A 15,672-nucleotide genomic window follows, 5' to 3' on the forward strand; every position below is an offset into this window, starting at 1 on the left:
CTGGTCCACTGAGATGCAGTGCATTCTGGTAGTTGCAGGTTTTCCACCCCTTTCCTCTGTTTTCTCTGGTCATATAACAGCGATTTTGAAAATATTTGCGTCTTTCTAATACATAGAGAGCCCACTTTATGAAAAGACGATATCTCTACTGGTGAATTACTTATTTCATTAACTCTGCTTTACAACAATTTTGAGGTACTTGCAATTTACTATTATTATTTACTAGTATTTCCATTTTAGACTGCTGTATATTTCTATTTCAGAGGGAAATACTGTACTTTTACCTCCATTTTACATTCACTCCAACTACATTTGTTATGATAACTTTAGTTTCTTAGCAGATTCTGATAAATAATACAAAATATAAGTACAGTTATCAAAATAAGCTTAATTTTTACCAGCTTCAACATACAGCGATGAATACTTCAATACATAAATAATTATAACTGCATATAATTCTGTAATGGGCCATTCTGCATCCTGAGTACTTTTATTTTTGATACCTAAAGTATATTTTGATGTTAATATGTTTGTACTTTTACTTGTGTAACATTTTGAATGCAGGACTTTAAATAGAACAATATGTTTATTACAAATGTTCCTTATGTGAACATATGTATAATACAACCAAACAAATGGGTGCCTGATCAATTAAAGCTCACACTGAGGCACAAATGAGCAAAATCACAAAGAGCACCTTCTCAGACATAAACCCATCTTTTATATAAATCCTAAAAGCATCTTAAAATTAAATGTATTTCATATTCTTCACAAAATTGAGCGCAGATTAACCATATTGCAAGGTTTCCATTAGGAAGTACTCATTCCTCCTCTTCATCATCTGATAGATCCAAAAGCAGAAATTGTTCCCAGACCTTTTCAAACATACCCTGTTTCCTTTTCGTATATGCATCACTCTTTCGTTATTAGCATTTGCCTAACCCAGTATGTGACACTTGGTCTGTCAGTCTTTCCAAACATTGCTATCGATCTCTTGATGTGAAGGAGACACATCACTTGTGGTGTACTTGTGGTCTTTTGAGCTCTAAAATAAAACACCTAGAGTCCCCTGGAATGTCTCTTGAAATAATCATTTCTATTATTTTTAACCTCCTCCCCTAGCCCAAAAAGATTTTATCCTGCTGCACTGCCAGACACAATGAAATAATGTCCTCTTCACCTCCGTACATTTTGTGCATTAATATGGGATATTGCTATCGTATTGATTTAATTAAGCTGGAGTGATTGAATGCAGGACTTTTACTCTTAACAGAGTAATTCTACACCGTGGGGCTGTTACTTGTATTAAGGTAAAAGATCTGAGTACTTCTTCGACCACGTCACAGGAGGCGTTGGCCAGACAGGAGATATCTCTTAATGTATTCTGTACAAAACTGGAGCAGTGCAATTAATTGAATGGCAAATAATTAGAGTTCAAACGCTGGTAATTGGCCTCCACTCCACTCTGCTGAAGAGCACAGATACAAATTCTTCCTCTTTACTGCTTCTAGTCTTGGCTACTTCAAACACTCTTCAATTTCACAGGAACTCAGTGTGAGTCGAGCCAAGGTCACAGAGTATAGTTTAAAAAACAACAACCTTAAGTTGGCTGGCAAGCTCGCGCACCAAGCTGTTAAGAACAACGCAAGCATCATAATGATCTCTGTGACTTTGTCCACTGTGCCCTGATTTGTTTATACATGCGTCCATCTAAAAGCAAAGCTGCAGCTGTTAATAGCAATGAAATCAAGTGGAATTTACAGTGCAGCCAGAGAGTCCAAGGACAGTGACACATTTTTCATTGTCTTGGTCATGATTGCAATTGCTGACTTTCAGTTGAAGGTGTTTCCACACTCGATGAACAATGTAGGTCTGTGACTTACAGAGTTCAGGAGACACTTGGTATCTTTCCTGCTGACGCTGTGCCAGGCTTGTTCTGACGTCATCTCTCTTGATTCTGAGGCTCTTTGCCCTCAATCTGATCTATCAGCAAGTCAAACACTAAATGGGCCTCATTCACAAATATGCGCTGAAATGTTCTTAGTTTGTGCACGAAAGAAGTGTACAGGCAAAATGTTGTCTGATTCATGACACGTGCCCCCCGACCAGTGTTGTTCTTATCACCATACAAATGTTAGTGAATCAGAATCATTCTAGACTGACAGGTATGTGCCGCTATTTGCAATGAGCATACTGCCGCACCCCCATTTCTCTACATAAGGAAACAAGTTTGCCTAAAGGTGTATCATGGCGAACATGGTGAAGTTGTTTCTGTGCACACAGTTTAAAAAAAACAGCTGATTTGTCATTCTTTTCAGAAATGTTACGTCTCTAAAGATGTGCTCTCTCTCCTGAAGGCACAGGCCGCCTCCAGCAAGGCTAGATATCTTAAGAGCTGCTTGGAGGTAAACCAGAACTTTTTATTTACCCTTTATGTGTGTGCAGTTTCATGACACTAGACAGTGGTGGGACTTGCTGATCATTACTGACCACGTTAATTAAATAATGAAAACCCAAACTGTTATATTTCAATATGGACATTCTCATATATTCCAGTGAAAGCTAAGACTGGGACACAATGCATTAGTAAATTAAAAGTTTTAAATATTGTTGTCTATTAAAGCTTTATAATGAATGCAGTATTAATATGCAATGCATTTAGTTAAAAAGTGTGTGTTTACCACTGTTGGGCACATTTCCCTTCCAGTAATTTATTACACTACTTGTTATATCACTATTCTGTTACACCCCATGAAATTGGTAATTGTGTATCTCCCAAAAATTGATGTGTGCCTCTGAGTGAATGTCAGGGTAATCACCGGCAGACTTAGTGTAGCTAAGGCTAGATAACTTTCACATGGGGGTTTTCTGTTGCCTGTGACCAGTATTTTCCCAAAGATCTGCCTGAAAGACGGAGAGGCACTCGTGGAGCAACATTTCATCCACCACATATCCAGCCACAAGCTTCATTGCTTTGTTGTAGCTGCAGCTGCCCATGATTAAAATCCAGTTCTGGTTGTTCAACCAGTGGAGGCCTACAGCTGACCTCTACAGCCAAGGAGGGCTCACCTTTGGTGTGATATATTTCCTGGAGCTTTCTGTTGTTGTGGTGTCAGTCGGGGTTGGGTTTTTTGTAGTGGTAAGAGTTTTAGTCTGACTACCTGCAGCAATGGTGTTCTTGTCATCTTTCCTCCTGACAAAATCAAAGTAATGGGATTATTTCCAGCCGCTTAAGGTAAGCATTTCCATCTTCAGAACTAGCTTGCTGCTTTGTGACATGTGTGCACAGCGCAAAAATTATGAAAATGAGTCCACTGATATGATGTTGTATTTCACGTCAGTAGTGATGTGAAAACAGTTGTTTGGTTTAACTGTCGTGTTATTACTGAAATTTTATCAATAACTAGTGTAAGATGAGATATATTTTCGTGAGGACGCTGATTGTTGATTGTCTTGTTTTCTCTGTTCATTTTTTTTGCATCTACATAATTCAATGTTAACTACATTCATATATTGTTTACATATTTTATGTTATTTTGCTTTTTCCATAAAATTTGGAACTATTTAGTATTGTGCACCTCACACGTAGGTATTGAGAGTTAAAATTAAGTTCGACAGAGTGATATATATATAAGATGTGATATGCCACTATTGTTGTCGATGTTGTGTCCTACATTCTTTCTGGACATTAAAGTGGATCAAGTTACACAGAGAAGTTGTCCCCGTGCTCTTCCTTCACCCACAGCCCTTTGATAGTTAATTCAGTAACTAGGAAGTTTATAGGTGAGGCATGAGAGAGAAACCTGCCTTACATTAGTGACGCTACTCCTTACTGGAAAAAGTAATATTATTACTGTAACACATTACTGCCCAGCTGGGCCAAGTATTGATGAATGTTGGATTTGTGTTTAAAACATTATGCATGGTTTAAGTACAGATATATGCGCACATGCTGTTTGTGAATGAGGCCCAATGAGTTAGATTGCCGGCAGCTCAGGGACTTGTCCAGTGAAAAATGTTATACAGTTTGACTGTAAAAATCTCTTTAATTGCCTTCTGTCTTCTCTCTTTACAGCCCTTAACCTGCTGCATTGTGCTAAAGTCAGGGGAGCCCTATACTGTTCACCTAATTTGGATGTGTTAAAAGCTTGTAGTCAGCACTTTAACCTCACAGTCACTGTTTCATTTAAAATCCAATGTACTCGAGCTCAGAGCCAAAACAATGAGAGGCAATGAAAGCGGCCATAATACTCTCTGAGTGGAGTGTGCTTTGGAGGGAAAAGGAGAAAAACTCACTGGGAACTCTGTTGATGGCTCGCAGTGGGCGGAGAACCCGGACGGTCCTGATCGCTGACAGGCTGACATTGTGTCCATCAAGCGAGTACTCCAGCATTCTGCAGAGAGGGAAAGCCACCGCTGTGTCACTGGCATCCTGATCAGCCTGACCTTGGCACACCCTGAACGTCCACAGGGAATCCAGCAGGACGCAGTGCACTGTCTCTGGGATACATAGCCTTTTAACTACCAATCACCGAGGTCTCTGTCTCTCAGGACCCAATGATGCCATTGTCATTCTGCGGAGCTGTCACGCACACACACAAACTTGCGCCGGTTCGTCTAAGCACGCGCACACACACGCTTGACATTTAACTGGCATTAAACAAGTGTCTAAGCTTTACACAAAACACACACATACACACACAATTTTGGCTCATATTTAATGTCAGATGCGCGTGTGCGTGTGTGCACGTGTGTGTGCGTGCGGGTGTATGTGTCCGTCAAACACTCACCCCACTATAACAATGAAGAAGTCCAATCTGTTCCACGTGTCGCCTAGGTAACCGCTCTGACCTATGACCCCGAGAGCCACCATCTTCACCACCATTTCCCCGGCAAAAAACACAAAGATCGCATCATCCAGAGCCTGCACACACACACACACACACACACACACACACACACACGCACACACACAGAGACACACACCCAGAGGATTAGTGTAAACTGATTAAGTGGGAAAAAATTAAAGCAAAAACTTTTCAGACCCTTGATAATACAGTCTCAAAGCTGAACATAATTAGTTTGTAATTTCAGATTGTGTGAATGTGAGTGTGTGAGTGTGTGCTTTACCTGCAGCAGGAAGGGTGTGTGTCCGCAGGGCTGGAACATCCCTAGAGTCACACAATTCAGCAGAATGGCCAAAATGCTCACGCGCTCAAACCATGTGACACCAGGTTAAGGGTCAAAACCACCACAGCAGAGTTTAAACATTGATTACAACAATATTCAATATTTTCACAGTTCATGGAGCTGTGCTTGTAAATTTTTGCTCATTAGGTTGATTGGCAGGAGTCTCAGCCAATCACAACAAACCAACACCCAAGGGTCCTCCCCTTTACCCAAATCAGAATTTTCTGGCTCCAGTATCTGTCAAGATGTTGGTAAACCCAAACCGATGTGTGACAGATGCTGCGTTCATGTTTTTCTAGAGTCTATGAATTGAATTACAGATTGGTGACAACCTGAAGGAAAAAACAACATGAAGTGTTTTGATAAGTTGGTGGGTCAACACAAGCTGCCAGAACAGCTTCAGTGCATTTTGTCAGAGATTTTAAAATTCTCAGGAGCTCTCCTGTCATGATAAACATCATTCTTTAAAAACACATTAGACAGCACTGTCTAATGTGTCACTCTAAAATCTCCCATTGAGATGTGGCGACTGTGACAACCACAGGATGTGATTCATACATCATTTTTATTCCCATCAAACCGTTGAGTGACCCCTCGTGCCCTGTGCGGAATCATCTGCATCCATTATGTTTCTCAGTTCATTATTCAGATTTTTTTCCTTTGATTTGTCACCACTTCTGTATCCAGCCAATAGTGATGCCTGTAGAAACCCAGAGGAAACCCTGAAGAAGCTGACTGGTAGACATTAAAGGTCGAGCCATGTCTATCTTGTACAAAACATCACCAGACTGAACTTACAAAATATCCCTGAGTACACACACACTCACACACATACACAACACCATGTGTGAATTTTGCGCCTCACAGCTTGTAAAATCAAATTTGCAAGCGCAGAACTGAATGTACTAACCTAAAAAACAACTTTTATAAGGCTGGAAACTTGCTATAATAAGCTTAAATGTATCAACTTTAATTTACAAGCACAACTTCTGACAGAGCATTTTGACATGTTTAATATTTGCAGCTACAAAAGAAAGACAGCTACCATGAAACAGTCGGGAAGACATTTGAAGTCAGTTTCAGGGTAAACTGGCGTGTGGTGGGTGTTTGTGCATCTGTGTTGCTTGCTAGCTGTCAAACTGGAAGAAGGAGCACGGCTCAGAAGTGGAAAGCAGAGAGGTTTAAAGGGGGGGTAGTCTGAAGTAGAAAGTTAAAGGAAAGATTGTGCTCATGCAAACACACACACACACACACACACACACACACACACTCACACACTCACATTTGAGCGCAAATGTGAAAAACTGCTGAATGGATGACAGGAATGTATTCAAGAGCCAAGGACGCATACATAACAAAGCCTAGAGCATGCACATGGACACATACACATAGACACGCATGTGCACGCGCTCACACACAGAGTCCCCTTCCCGGACACTTTGCTCTCGAGAGGGCGGAAAAATTAATGAGAGTACAATCCTTTATCACCCTTGAGACAGAGAGAGAGAGGGGGAGAGGGAGAGGGTAATCCAGTGTCCTCCCTTTGCTGTGGTTGCCATGGGAACCCCCATCTCACCGTGGGAACTGACTTCTGAGTTTCACAATCCGCTTGCATCCTGTCTGGACTGGAACACAACACAATTAATACGCACACATAAACATGCGCACACACACACACTGTATAGAAAATTATGTCCTTCAGTGCAACTGCATCCTTCATTTCCTCAATGCTGAGGAGGGTCATTTTAATCCTGCTCCATCTGTAAAAGTTACAGTTAAATAACCCTGGGCGTCCATAAAACACACACTCTCACACACACACACACACACACACACATAGGCGCCCACGCATAGTAAAACAAGGGGACGGGGCAGGGTCAAGGTGTGAGTGATGGATGAGATGGGAGTATTTCCACGGTTGGCCTATCATTCAACATCAGTGAGGAAACACAGAGGGAACGTCCTCTCCTCCGCTTCACTCTCTATCTGCTCTCACACTCAACCTTTCCCTCTATCATCTCTCATTTTCCTCTCCAGTCTTTCCCCCTCTCTTTGGCCCAATTATTTTTCTCTTTGCTCCGCTCCTCCTGCTCCCCGTCTATCCCTCTTCCTTTACACAGTGCGGTATAATTTCCCATCTTCATTCCGTATCATTTCTCACATCTTTCTTGCCTCTCCTCTACCGTGCACATGCACTCTCCTTTCTCCACGAACCGCCCTCCTTGTCCGTTTCTGCACATCTCCACATATGAGTGCCCTTGGGTAGAGCTTTGGTCTCTCTGTCAGAAACCTGAGTCTCAGCCAACAGATAAACTACAACTACACTTAATAATTAACATTGTCACAGAGATGGAGAGGCAGCGAGACACACAGGGCGAGAAACAGAGATGTAGATACTGTAAGGGAGAGGTGGAAGACAAAGAACTAGGGGCAGGGAACAAGGGAAATTAGAGATGAGGAGAAGAAAAATGGCTTCGTGCTTAAGTAAAAAAAAAAAAAAAAGCACAGCCGAACAGCAGGATCAGAGAGGTTAAGACCCTGACGATTAGAGCTTAAAGTGTAAACAACTGAAAATGTGACGTGGCCTCCACTCTCCCTAATTGCCTCATCTTCTCATCCTCTCATTCTTCCTCCCTCTCCGAGAGCCACCACCACCACCTCCTCCTCCTCCTCCTCCTCGTCTCTCATGCGGTCCCCCTCTCGAACTCTCTCTCCTCCAGTGCCAACACAGGTAATAAAGGTCAGGCAGGCATTATAAATCAAATCAGATCACATCACTATGATCTTTCTGGCATCATCCTCCACCCTTGGCTGGGATACGCATGCTAAGGCCAGCGTGTGGGCGCATTTTCATATGCAACGTTCATTAACTTAAAAGGATCATCCATAGGGACACACCGGCCATCTGGATACACGCAGAGTATATGGCCTTATTTTTTCTAGCCTGAGATTTTTCAGTGTGGCCCCGCTGTCTCAGAAGGCACCCTTTTTAAGAGGTTAGAAGTTGTAACTTTTATGGCTTTATATCTCGGTTATAAACCATTAAGAAAAACAACTTCTGGGCTGCCAGGCTGTAAAAATCCCTCTGGCTGGTGTATATCCTCCTCCAGTATGACATTTGCTTTGTCTTTTTACTTAACTCTTAAATTTATTAAGAAGACTTCTCCGGTGCAGCATTTGACCACCTGCCTTTTGGAGGAGCTCTGCAGAGAATGAGGACCATTGAGGATCCATTTAACAACTTATTAACATTTACTTACTGCAAACTTGATGGATTATTCTAAAATTACTTCACTAATGACGTCTTAACATTCCCAAGCACTCCTTATTAATGACTTCTTGGCTAAAGGATGGTATTTTCATAAGCCGTACTAGCACTGTCACTCTAAGGATTTTTAATGTCAGCTGATCCGCTGATTGATCCACCACTTTGGTCAGGACTGAAATATTTCAGCAACTACTGGATGGATTGCCATTAAATTTGGTGCAGATATTCGTGGTACCCAGAGGATGACCGCTAATGAAGCTCTAGCGAAAGTTCCATCAGGAAGACATTATGATCTACAATCAACCAATAGCACAGCGACACACCTTCTCCGTCAGCATTTCTCTGCTCCTTATTTTAAATATGGTTCTTTTTCAGCCCGCAGTCCTTTCATGCTGCTGCTCTGCGTACCCTCCACCTCCCCATCACCACTTAGTCTTCTCGGAGGCAGCCCCTATTTGCCTAAGCAGTCATCAACCAAAGTCATCAGCCGCCGCCGCAACCGCCGCCGCCGCCGCCACCGCTTCCACCAGTGTCTAGACTCGATGGGGGGATTTATCTGATCTGATGCCTCACGATCACAAATAATCTCCCTCTGGTGTCAAAGCGCCTAAGACTTTTGTTCAAATCATCTGTTAATCTATATACTTACATGTCGCATTAAACTTAAAGTTTCATTCTTCTGTCTCCTCATTGAAATGAATTTGTTGATACTCTACGACTCTACTTTTTCTCTAACTCCATCACAAGGTTCACATCTGTGGTTTTGAGTGAAAAGAATAGACAACAATGGGGCGTCCTGACGGCCGAATGGTTGGGGAACATGCAACATGGCCCCCAACCTTCAAGAACTGCCTCTTAACTTTCCTTACAGTGTCATCATCAGGTTGAAACTGGTTTACGATCAGATATCTCAATGGATAATCCATGAAGCATCTATTTAAAAAACAGCTCTCAGTCAATGATAAAAATGTCTATCAAGCTGGATTCCTACAGAAAAAATGTTAACTTTAATAAAGGGAAACCCCAAGCATATTTAAATGATGAGGGTTTCATTTATTAACTTGATGGACTTTACTTTGAATATATCTTGCTGTTTTTGCTTTTATATCACTGATATGTCATTATTTATAACTTTTTTCTTGTGATACATTTCTTATACCTTTTCTCTGACACAAAATCAGAATACATACACCAGATAAAAAAGACACATTTGTGACTGCAGAGGTGATTGTAGCAAGCGATAAACTCATGATCCTACAACACTTAAAGGGACAGTTCACCCCCAAATCAAAAATTCATATTTTTTCTGTTACCTGTGGTGCCATCTATCAATAAAGATTGTTCTAGTGTGAGTTGCAGAGTGTCGGAGATATCAGCCTTCTCTCAAATATAATGGAACTAGATGGCACTCAGCTTGTGGTGCTCAAGATGCCACAAACATACATTTGAAAAACTCAGTAGCAATGTCTCTTTCCAGAAATCCTGACCCACTTGCTCAAGATAATCCACAGACCTTGTTGTGAGCAGTTTCATGAAGGAGCTATTGTCTTTCCACCAAACTACATCTGCCAACTATGTCACCGCACCGAGGGAAGCATGCATCTACTACAAGCTCACCACTGAGCAAGTTAACATTACAGCTCAGCTGAGGAGGATGCCATTTATGTTTGCATCTCACACTGTCACAAGCACAAGCTTCTTGTCCATTAGTAGATGCAGTTGTTCAGTAGAAAGTGTCTCCATCTCTACAGCTGATATCTCCAACACTCTGTGACTCACACTAGAACAATCTAGACTGATAAACAGCACTACAGGTAAGAGGGAAAATATGTACTTTTGATTTTGGGGTGAACTGTCCCTTTAATTGCATTTACAAACATTGGCAAGTCACAAGTTTGTCCATTTGAGGTATGCCATCAGGTCTGCAGTTGTTGTATTGGTATGTCATTAATAGGGGTTGTCCTCGTTAGGGTTAGGGTTAGGGTTAGGGTTAGCTACCTTAAAAGACAAAACAAGTGTAATGCTGGAAGAGGCTCAACACACAACTTTGTTTTAATTAATGACATATACAATCACCAGCCACTTTATTAAGCACACCTGTTCAACAGCTTGTTAACAAACATAGCTAATCAGCCAATCATGTGGCAGCAACTCAATGCATTTAGGCATGTAGACATGGTCAGGACAACCTGCTGAAGAATCAGAATCAGAATGGGAAAGAAAGGTGATTTAAGTGACTTTGAAGGTGGCATGGTTGTCGGTGCCAGACGGGCTGGTCTGAGTATTTCAAAGACTGCTGATCTACTGGGATTTTCACAGAACCATCTCTAGGGTTTACAGAGGCTGGTCCGAAAAAGAGATAATATCCAGTGAGCAGCAGTTCTCTGGGTCAGAGGAGAATGGCCAGACTGGTTCAAGATGACAGAAAGGCAACAGTGACTCAAATAACCACTTGTTACAGCCAAGGTATGCAGAAGACCATCTCTGAACAAACATGTTGAACCTTGAAGCAGATGGGCTACAGCAGCAGAAGACCACACCAGGTGCCACTCCTGTCAGCTAACAACAGGAAACTGAGGCTACAGTTCACACAGGCTCACCAAAACTGGACAATAGAAGATTGGAAAAACGCTAATGAGTGTGGATTTCTGCTGTGACATTCAGATGGTAGGGTCAGAATTTGGTGTAAACAACATGAAAGCATGGATCCATCCTTGTATCAACGGTTCAGGCTGGTGGTGGTGGTGTAATGGTGTGGGGGATATTTTCTTGGCACACTTTGGGCCCCTTAGTACCAACTGAGCATGGTTTAAACACCACAGCCTACCTGAGTATTGTTGCTGACCGTGTCCATCCCTTTATGACCACAGTGTACCCATCTTCTGATGGCTACTTCCAGCAGGATAACGCGCCATGTCACAAAGCTCAAATCATCTCAAACTGGTTTCTTGAACATGACAATGAGTTCACTGTACTCCAATGGCCTCCACAGTCACCAGATCTCAATCCAGTAGAGCACCTTTGGGATGTGGTGGAACGGGAGATTCGCATCACGGATGTGCAGCCAACAGACCTGCAGCAACTGTGTGATGCTATCATGTCAATATGGACCAAAATCTCTGAGGAATGTTTTCAGCACCTTGTTGAATCTACGACACCAAGAATTAAGGCAGTTCTGAAGGCAAAAGGTGTACCTAATAAAGTGGCTGTATAATCTATAATGTATATATCATATATGATCTAAAATGCTTTGGCAAATTATTAATAACTATGAATAAAGACAACTTATCTACGAGATAAAGGGTGCCTTACTACAAAGTAGTATTGATCTAAGGAATAGGTGGTTTAAATGGAAATCCACAAATGTGAACTCCAGTGTGTGAATGAACAACCTGCTCACTAGTTTCTTTATGCTCTTTGCTGCTCAGTCCCTTGCTTTCACTCTGGTAACCACACACACAGACTTGATGAACCGTAACCCAGTTAGACTCAAAGTCATGTGCAGTGTGCGGGAGAGAAGGCGAGGGTTTCTCTACTGAAGGTGGGCCAAGTTAAGTTACTGTCAAGTCGTCAACTCCTCTGGCTCCACCCCCTTCGAGTGTGACAGCCGGTAACCATGGAAACACTTGCAGGAATCACGTTAATTGGCTGAAATGATTCTGACAGCTCACCCTACTTTGAGTAAGACCTCCTTCTATCCATCGTCGTCTCCCCATCACCCCACACTTACACACACATATACACACCTTAGCCCAATTAAGAGGCAGTTAAGACAAAGGAGAAGAGAGGGGGATAAATAGAAGAGTAAGGGACTGATAGTGAGTAAAGAGGGATGAGAGACAGAAGAAAGGAGATGGAGCGCAGAAGAAGAGAGGAGTTCAGAGAAAGGTACTTGTATAGGAGTGACAGATACAGCTTTTCTCATCTTTAAACAAAAGGAAACGCTCTGAATGTTTCATGCACTGCTGAATAAGTTATGTCCTGTGTGTGTGTGTGTGTGTGTGTGTGTGTGTGTGTGCTTGCCCACGCACCTCCCCTACATGCGTGTGTATGTCTCTCTGTGTGTGTCATATATTACACTTTAAAGGAGCGGGATAACTGCCACATGGAGGAGCTCAGCACTTCAGCAAGGCAGACACCTTGTTCCACACTTACAGTCTCCTCCCCGAAGAAACAGGAAATTACAGAAATCAATGTAGCTTGGAAGAAACACAACAAGAGAATGTTATATAATAGCGAAAGCCAATCTAGTTTTTGTTCCAAATAAATTTGTTAGATGTGCTGTAGGGTGGAGAGATGTACAGTATGTTGTAAACACGGCACAAAAGGAGGATGGCTGTGTTTTTAAGAGGGAGGAAATGGAAGGACAGGAGATAGGAAATGAATTTGTAATATGTACTGAGTGCAGAAAAAGGCAGAAGGAAAGGAGGGGTCACCTCAGGAAAAAATGGGACTTACAGCTCTTGGGGACTGCCCCCCTCCCAGTGCGCTCACATTAATGTCCCTGTCGAACAACGTCCACCCACATTACTTCCCCCGCAGATCACTCACAGTGGCACACACACTCAGTCACACACACACACACGCACGCACTGCAAGTATGAAGTATAGAAACATGAATAAACATAAAGTGGGACAGATGCCAGTAGCCGTGCTGTATGGACACGCAAACGCATAGGAAGACTGACAGACACGCAAACACACAGAAACAAACAAATACTGCAATCGGAAGTAACCAGGCCGACAGGGCAGAGCTACGCTGTTGCCAAGCAACCAGGTGATTCCTCTAAAGAGCCTCTCCATGGGAGATTCCCTCGTTTGTGTGAGGGCATTCACATGCCTGTGTGAGTGTGTGCGCTCGCATGTATGTGTGCGTACGGTCGTGAGTGTGTGTTTGCAAGTGTGTTCGGTAAGTTAGTGCTGACACAGTGAGCGTACAACGTTCTGGGATGCGACCATGGTAACCGCCCAGCAGGCTACACGGGAGTTTTGTTTATGGCATTTGTAGTTTCGTTCTCTTTTCCTCTTGGTGTACATTTTATTTATTCAGCAATTATGTATTTATATTTTATAAAGTACACAGAGTGCTGACAGTGGCAAATACCCACAGACGTGCACAGACAAGAGCACAATGACACACGCACGCACAAGCAGAGGAACACACACACACACACACACACACACACACACACTGGCACGCACACATAGAGTCATAAGCAGTGGAAAATATTCAATTTGGAAAGCCTTGACAAATCCCTGAGGTGTTGCTGACGTTTATGCATGCTTCGGAGTATTCATAGCCGCTCACGCACACACTTCAGCGCTGATAACTGCACACATACACACACTCACACCTTCACGTCGACAGCAGAAGTGGATAGGGGTTGAGACAGAGAGTGAGAGACGGGGAGAGGAACGGGAGGTGAGACGATGAAGACAGGAGCAGAGCGAGGTTCGGGAGGTGACGTGAGTTCTTACTATTTGTGACTTCTGCTGTATAAATGGAGGCCAGTAACAATGCTACTGACAGGCGACTGTAACCCTGGAGATTCATTAGGGCTTGTCACTATGGAAACCTCCAATCAGGGAAAAATGTTACCCATCTTTTCCTACAGCTAATGGGTCCAAGGAAAATACCTGAGGTCTTCCAAACCTCTAAACCATAAAATATCTGAGCCATACACACACACACACACACACACACACACACACACACGGACATTGGACATGCACAATACCGACCTTCTCGCCTCTCGTGTGTTTAAATGTAAAGTAAACATTTCAGCGTTAGGTGCCTTGTAGGAACAACGGCTTTGAGAAAGTACAGAGCTGAAACACAAACAGACAATGTCTCTCTCACATTATAAACAGAAACACACACATGTTCACAGTGCTTCAGGTGCAACGCCTGCAGTGAAGGATATGGGTGGCACACAACTCGAAGGCACCAGGAGCGAGGTGGGCTGGTTTGGGTCAGAGCCAAAAGAACCACTGGTGCTAGAGTGGGGTACGGCAGCTCCTCCTTTTCCTCCTCCTCCTCCTCCTCCTCCTCTTCCTCCCCTTCCTGCTCCCTCTCCTCTCCCTCAACTGACACATGCACCTTCTCCCCCTCCTCCTCCTCATCCCCTTCCTCCTGCGTTGGTCCTCTGTGCTGCTCATGCAGGTCTGGGTCCTGGGTGCCCGTCATGGCCGTGCTGTGGACAGCCTGGACCTAAAAGAGGGCGCAGGGGCACCGGCAAACTGTTCAGGACACCGCAACATATGGATGCATGCATGTGTGTGTGTGTGTATCCATGTGACTGTGTGTGTTTCTGCTGTGTTGCATTGTGCCTGCCACTGCAGCTTCTCTAAACAAACCGGAACTGCGCTGACTGTCAAGCCTGCCATGCTGTCCATGAGACCCTATACCCTCCAGCGCAGCAGCACAGGAAAAAAAATTCCTTCTGTGTTTTTCTCAGAAACAATAAGCGACCTTCAGGAGAGGAACCACAGCCAACGAGCAGTCTTGTGCAGGAAACATAAATCTACAAAAACCAGAACAGAGTGAGCTAATAGACGTGAGCAAAGGTGCAAACAGAGTCAATGCAGACAACAGGAAGCACTTAGACCCCTTCATTATAATCCTACAGCTGTACAATTCAGTGATGACAACAGGCCATTACTGCTGATGCTTTTAATCCAGACTGGCTTTAAACAATCTGGACATACAGAAGGAAAGTAGCTTACACTGCCTCTTCATATTACTACGAGAGGAATAAAATGTGGGGTGTTTTTTTTTCATTTACAGTCAATTTTCACTCATAATGATTAGTGCTACCCACAGCTCTTTGAGTTATATTTTTTCCTGGAGCTATAATTATTATAAAATTTCATAAAACGCAGTGACATGTCGAGCTACAGCAGCCTGTGGTTAATTCTTATAAGTACTGACTGGGATTTCTTCGAGCATTGGAATATCATGTAGGAAATGTCAAAGTGAATGATAATCTCTGTTTGAATTAAGAGTGTGATCACAAGAGCGGATTCATTTCTTCTTCTTCTTTTTCCTTCGTTTTTTAATTTCATCACATTTTCTGCTTTATTGGGCAGTATGCAGTGGAGTTTGGCAGCAAAGGGATGGGGCTTGGAGCATGTGACACAGTCCACACTGTCTCAAGTACACAGCAAACTCCCCACTGGTCCACCGTGTGCTCATTCCACTGCTTATTGATCCC

At 43.0% G+C, this 15,672-nt stretch overlaps 1 protein-coding gene across 1 annotated transcript in view; it reads right to left on the bottom strand.

Annotated features, from left to right (window-relative positions):
* cacna1hb (calcium channel, voltage-dependent, T type, alpha 1H subunit b) overlaps nt 1-15,672 on the bottom strand; it is a 67,149-nt gene that overhangs the window by 50,006 nt on the left and 1,471 nt on the right. The window contains exons 2-5 of the mRNA XM_050045105.1: nt 14,381-14,669; nt 5,131-5,222; nt 4,791-4,924; nt 4,297-4,394 (exon numbers count right to left, since the gene is read on the bottom strand). Of these exons, the coding sequence (XP_049901062.1) occupies nt 4,297-4,394; nt 4,791-4,924; nt 5,131-5,222; nt 14,381-14,669 (613 nt within the window). The remainder of the gene's footprint in view (nt 1-4,296; nt 4,395-4,790; nt 4,925-5,130; nt 5,223-14,380; nt 14,670-15,672) is intronic.

This window comes from Epinephelus moara, chromosome 5 (genome assembly GCF_006386435.1).
Source record: "Epinephelus moara isolate mb chromosome 5, YSFRI_EMoa_1.0, whole genome shotgun sequence".
Lineage (NCBI taxonomy): Eukaryota > Metazoa > Chordata > Actinopteri > Perciformes > Serranidae > Epinephelus > Epinephelus moara.